The sequence below is a fragment of the Bufo bufo genome, chromosome 3, assembly GCF_905171765.1.
Source record: "Bufo bufo chromosome 3, aBufBuf1.1, whole genome shotgun sequence".
In the NCBI taxonomy this organism is placed as follows: Eukaryota; Metazoa; Chordata; class Amphibia; order Anura; family Bufonidae; genus Bufo; species Bufo bufo.
In genome coordinates this window covers 92,396,098-92,402,097 of record NC_053391.1, presented here as the reverse complement: position 1 = coordinate 92,402,097, position 6,000 = coordinate 92,396,098, and the positions used below count along the sequence as shown (strand labels likewise).

The following is a 6,000-nucleotide window of genomic DNA, read 5'->3' as shown; positions in this document are numbered from 1 at the left end:
CTAGCAGCATGGGTAATAGGACTTTATACAACAGATAGCCAACCTATGATGGCCCAGCCAATGTTCTCAGGGAACATAATTAAAGAGGACCTTGACTCCGTACATACATATCTGTAAGGAAAGGATATATGAAATGTGCCTTCAATCAACAAAAGTGTATACAGGTAGCCTCTTCTCATAAAATCTTTTATGATTTAGTAAATAATTGCATTCCCCATTAGACAATGTTGTATTTATTTTTTTTACAAATCTGCACTGTGTTTTGTTACTCTGTTATTCCTCCTGTTTATTTATAAATAGATTAATAATAAAGCATTACCATTACCCTTGTCTTAAGGGTGCGTCCCTACACAATCTAATTTAGTACTTTCAGCTCTGACTGGACAGGGTCATAGTGTGTAGGGACATTTCTCAGACTGGTAGAACCCAACTTTTAATTGATTCGTAATACTCTAGGAGGATTAACCAAGGAACTGTACAACACAGATGCTCCAAACTTCTTATATTATGGAGAAAGACATTTCACTAGCATAGATATGTCCAGAGGGCTGACTGATACTCTTTAATTGAGAGAACAGAGTATATTTTTGCTATTGCATCTCGCATATAAATGGCAGATCTAGAAAAAATATATAATTTTTTTTACTCCGAATTCCTGAAATATTGTAGCTGGGCCATGATAAGTTGACTTTACCAGTAGTAACATTCGGCCTTCCACAGTAACACTTGTACTATTTACAGATACTGGTTAACAACCCTTTTCAAGGAACACATTTACAAATGTCCAGGTGGCACCTTTATACACAACCTTCATGGCAGATGTTCTTGCCATTGATCAGACTGAAGCTGGCTATGGAATGGTTGGTGCTTTTTAGCGAGGTCATTCTGGTGGTGCTTCGTCCCGTGCTCTGAGACCTCACAATGAGTCTTGGCCTGCAGCAGAACAACTGGTTGTTGAACTGTTTCCTAAAACTCTTGCTTAACAAGTACAAAGCAAATGGGTTAACGCAGGAATTGGTAAAGGCCAAGACACGAGCACAGATGCTGGTTATGTAGTGCAAGACGGAAGTGTCCACTTCTGAATAATGGTAAGAACGATATAAATAAATGACATGGTTGGGAAGCCAGCAGAAGGCGAAAAGTCCAACAAAGACCAAGACTGTTTTTGCAAGTCGTTTGCGAGATTCAATCTGCAAAAAAATAAAATAAAATTATAATATAAATTATTGTGCTATAAATATCGACTTGGTTTTATAAAGTGCCTATGTAATACAGCTTTTATACTCTAGGAATAGCAAAAAAACATCCAGCTCCTTTTCCTTAAAAACCAATGCTTTATTCTTTCACATATTCAATTAAAATCCACGTGTACAAACGGAGAAACTGTAGCACAATGTGACGCGTTTCGGGCCACTTGCATATGGGCCCTTCATCCAGACATGTACAACTGACTAAAAACAACATTTTTATATACCCAGCATGCACCCTCTCCTGATTTGGTGATTGACATCACCCATAGCACAGTCACAGAGGTGACTGGAGCGCTGGCTTATGTTGTCCTAAATTGAGAACCTGCAAGTAAAGGCAGCCTGAAGGCTGCTGTTCATCGTCATCTGGGCGTCCCTTATGATCCTTAATATCTGTGGTAGCGCATGCTAGTTTATATATATCTTCAGTTATACCTGTTGTGTCATTTCAGTGAGGTGCAATCGGCTTTGACTTTTGGCACTACATATAGAGGACTACATATATATAGCGACTGCTATCTTACATTTATTGACTGGGTACCTAGTATCATTTGCTATTAAGCCGCTGTTTTGCCATTACTTTTCTGCCACACCTAATCTTTAATCTGTTTAACTACCATTTTCTAGTTGGGACCGGGCTATGTTCTTGTTTTACATTATCAGACTGCACTGTGTGAACAGCTCCCAATGATATTTGTGCAGTTTTATGACAGTGGTTCTGTAGATTCATTTCTCACTGCCAATACTGTAAGTCTTACCAAGAGTTGACTTGCCAGATCTGGTTATAGATTATCTGGAAATGGCGCAAGAAGAAACTTTAGACGATATTAACATTCTAAAAAACAAACTGCAGCAACAAAGAGACCTTTTGAACCGGTCTATGCTCTTGATTGAAGATCAGAAAAATCAGAGTAGAAATAAGAATTTCAGAATGAAGGCATACCTAAGCAAATATCCTCAACCCTTTTGGGAAACCTCAGGGCTATGGGAATAGTCATTGAGAGAAACCTTTGAGCGCTATCCATATTTACCTGGATAATAGCTTTCTCTCTGAACAATAGTCATCATTTAAAGCCTCTACAGGAGAAACTTCAGGAAAATAAACTGCAATACAAATGGCTGCTTGCCTTCAGGACTGGAATTACTAAAACAATATATGGGCTACTGATTACTCTGGGTCTGACACCCTACAATCTACCTCTGTGGTAATAGTAGATTAATATATTTTTCAACAGGAAGAGCTACCATGAAATAGTTTAATCTGGACACAAGCCCACATGTCAACCCTCTTTCTCTCTGCAGCAGTGTAATAGATTATGAGTGGGACCAATATCAGGTCTTCAGGTCCCTACCACAATTTCCAGCCTAATATTGCAAATCCTAACATTCTCTACTTTCACTAAAAATCATAGTTATTAAACCAGTTACAATAGACAGTGTATTGTTGGTATTGTTTTGGTTAACACCCCCCCCCCCCCCCACACACTTTACCACCTGTTTCATTAAAAGTTTTTTTCAGGACATATAGGATAAATCATCAATATCTGATTGGCAAGGATCAAACTCAAAGCACCCCCACCATTCAGATGTTCTGCAGTAGCTCTTGTGAAGTAAACAGGGGCCAGAACTACACAGCTCCATCGACTGTTGTCACGGTTGTGTCCAGTGCCCACCACTGTCATGCTACTTCAGGGAGGCACAATCACTGATGTACTCAACTTTCGTCTATCGCAATTCCAGAGCTCTGGAACCGACCCAGGCGCCAGTCTCCTGTGTGTCTGTTGGGGGATATATTCCATTGAACCTCACCTCATTCTGCATTATTAACTTTGGTTCTGTGTGTAGCTATTAGGCTGTGCTGTTTGTCTCATTCTCTGTCTGAGCAATAGTAACATAGTAACATAGTACATAAGGTCGAAAAAAAGACATTTGTCCATCCAGTTCGGCCTGTTATCCTACAAGTTGATCCAGAGGAAGGCAAAAAAAAAAAACCTGTGAGGTAGAAGCCAATTTTCCTCACTTTAGGGGAATAAAAAATTCCTTCTCGACTCCAATCAGGCAATCAGAATAACTCCCTGGATCAACGGGTCGTTAGTAGCTATAGCCTGTAATATTATTACACTCCCGAAATACATCCAGCCCCTCTTGAACTCTTTTATTGTACTTTCCATCACCACCTCCTCAGGCAGAGAGTTCCATAGTCTCACTGCTCTTACCGTAAAGAATCCTCTTCTATGTTTGTGTACAAACCTTCTTTCCTCCAGACGCAGAGGATGTCCCCTCGTTACAGTTACAGTCACAGTCCTGGGGATAAATAGATGATGGGATAGATCTCTGTACTGACCCCTAATATATTTATACATATTAATTAGATCTCCCCTCAGTTGTCTTTTTTTCTAAAGTGAATAACCCTAATTTTGATAATCTTTCAGGGTACTGAAGTTGCCCCATTCCAGTTATTACTTTAGTTGCCCTCCTCTGGACCCTCTCCAGCTCTGCTATGTCTACCTTGTTTACAGGAGCCCAGAACTGTACACAGTACTCCATGGGTGGTCTGACTAGCGATTTGTAAAGTGGTAGGACTATGTTCTCATCACGGGCATCTATGCCCCTTTTGATGCAACCCATTATCTTATTGGCCTTGGCAGCAGCTGCCTGACACTGGTTTTTGCAGCTTAGTTTGCTGTTTATTAAAATTCCTAGATCCTTTTCCATGTCAGTGTTACCAAGTGTTTTACCATTTAGTATGTACGGGTGACTTGCATTATTCCTTCCCATGTGCATAACTTTACATTTGTCAGTGTTAAACCTCATCTGCCACTTATCTGCCCAAGCCTCCAATCTATCCAGATCCCTCTGTAGTAGTATACTGTCCTCTTCAGTGTTAATTACTTTACACAGTTTAGTGTCATCTGCGAAAATTGATACTTTACTATGCAAGCCTTCTACAAGATCATTAATAAATATATTGAAGAGAATAGGGCCCAATACTGACCCCTGAGGTACCCCACTAGTGACAGTGACCCAATCTGAGTGTGTTCCGTTAATAACCACCCTCTGTTTTCTATCATTTAGCCAGTTACTTACCCACATACAGACGCTTTCTCCCAGTCCGAGCATTCTCATATTATATACTAACCTTTTATGTGGTACAGTGTCAAATGCTTTGGAGAAGTCCAGATATACGACATCCATTGATTCGCCGCTGTCAAGTCTAGAACTTACCTCCTCATAGAAACTGATTAAATTAGTTTGGCATGACCGATCCCTCACGAAGCCATGCTGATATGGCATTATTTGCTTATTTCCGTTGAGATGCTTTAAGATAGCATCTCTCAGAAAACCTTCAAACAGTTTACCCACAACAGATGTTAAACTTACCGGACTATAGTTTCCAGGCTCTGTTTTTGGACCCTTTTTGAATATTGGCACCACATTTGCCATGCGCCAATCCTGTGGGACATTCCCTGTCAGTATAGAGTCCGCAAATATCAGAAATAAGGGTCTGGCTATGACATTACTTAATTCCCTTAGGATACGGGGGTGTATGCCATCCGGTCCTGGCGATTTGTCTATTTTAATCTTTTTAAGTCGCTGATGTACTTCTTCCTTGGTCAGACAGGACACTTTTAATGGGGAATTTATTTTTACATTCTGCATGTCATCTGACCGTTTATTTTCCTCAGTGAATATATTGGAGAAAAAAATATTTAACAGCTTTGCTTTCTCCTCGTTGCTCTCTGCGACTCCCCCCTCATTACTCTTTAAAGGGCCGACACCTTCAGATTTATACTTTTTAACATTTATATAATTGAAGAACATTTTAGGGTTAGTTTTACTCTTTGGCAATTAATCTCTCGGTCTCTAGTTTGGCCGCTTTTATTTGTTTTCTACATGTTCTATTTTTTTCCTTATAGTTTTTCAGTGCTTCCGTGCTACCATCCTATTTTAGTGATTTATATGCTTTCTTTTTGTCATTTATTGCTTTCTTTACAGTTCTATTTATCCACATTGGTTTCTTTTTGTTAACCTTTTATTCCCATATGGTATGTTCTTCTCACAATGAGATTTTAGGATGCTTTTAAAGATATCCCATTTCTGTGGCTGTATTTTTATTTTTGAGGACTTTGTCCCAGTTAGTTTGGCCTATGGCCTTTTTTGAAGTCTGGTATTTTTGTTCCTCCCTGTAGAAACGCTCTTTTGAATGATAATTGGAAGGTATTACTTCATGGTCACTATTTCCCAGGTGTCCCCCAACCTGCACGTCTGTTGTTCTGTCAGGCCTTTTGGTTAATACTAAGTCCAGTATGGCTGTCCCTCTAGTCGGGTCCTGAACCAGTTGGGAGAGGTAATTGTCTTTGGTTATTGCCAAGAATCTGTTACCTTTATGAGATATACAAGTTTCAGTTTCCCAGTCTATATCTGGGTAGTTGAAGTCCCCCATAATAACCACCTCATTATGATTTGCCGCCTCGTCTATCTCGTTTAGTAGTAGATTTTCTGTGGACTCTGGTATATTAGGTGGTTTATAGTAAACTCCTATTAGTAATTTATTATTGTTTTTAGCTCCATGTATTTTTACCCACAGTGACTCCACATGTTCATGTCCCTCACTTATATCTTCACGGAGTGTGGGCTTTAGACAAGACTTTACATAAATGCAAACCCCTCCCCCTCTCCAGTTTTGACTATCCTTTCTAAACAGACTGTAACCTTGTACATTAACTGCCCAGTCATCGCTATCATCCAGCCA

The 6,000-nt window shown here is 39.6% G+C and overlaps 1 protein-coding gene across 1 annotated transcript in view; it reads right to left on the bottom strand.

Moving 5' to 3' along the window:
- Positions 1-797: 797 nt before the first annotated feature.
- The window catches only part of GRPR (gastrin releasing peptide receptor), a 314,572-nt gene continuing 309,369 nt past the window's right edge, over positions 798-6,000 (bottom strand). The window contains exon 3 of the mRNA XM_040421782.1: positions 798-1,190. Coding sequence (XP_040277716.1) covers positions 798-1,190 — 393 coding nt within the window. The remainder of the gene's footprint in view (positions 1,191-6,000) is intronic.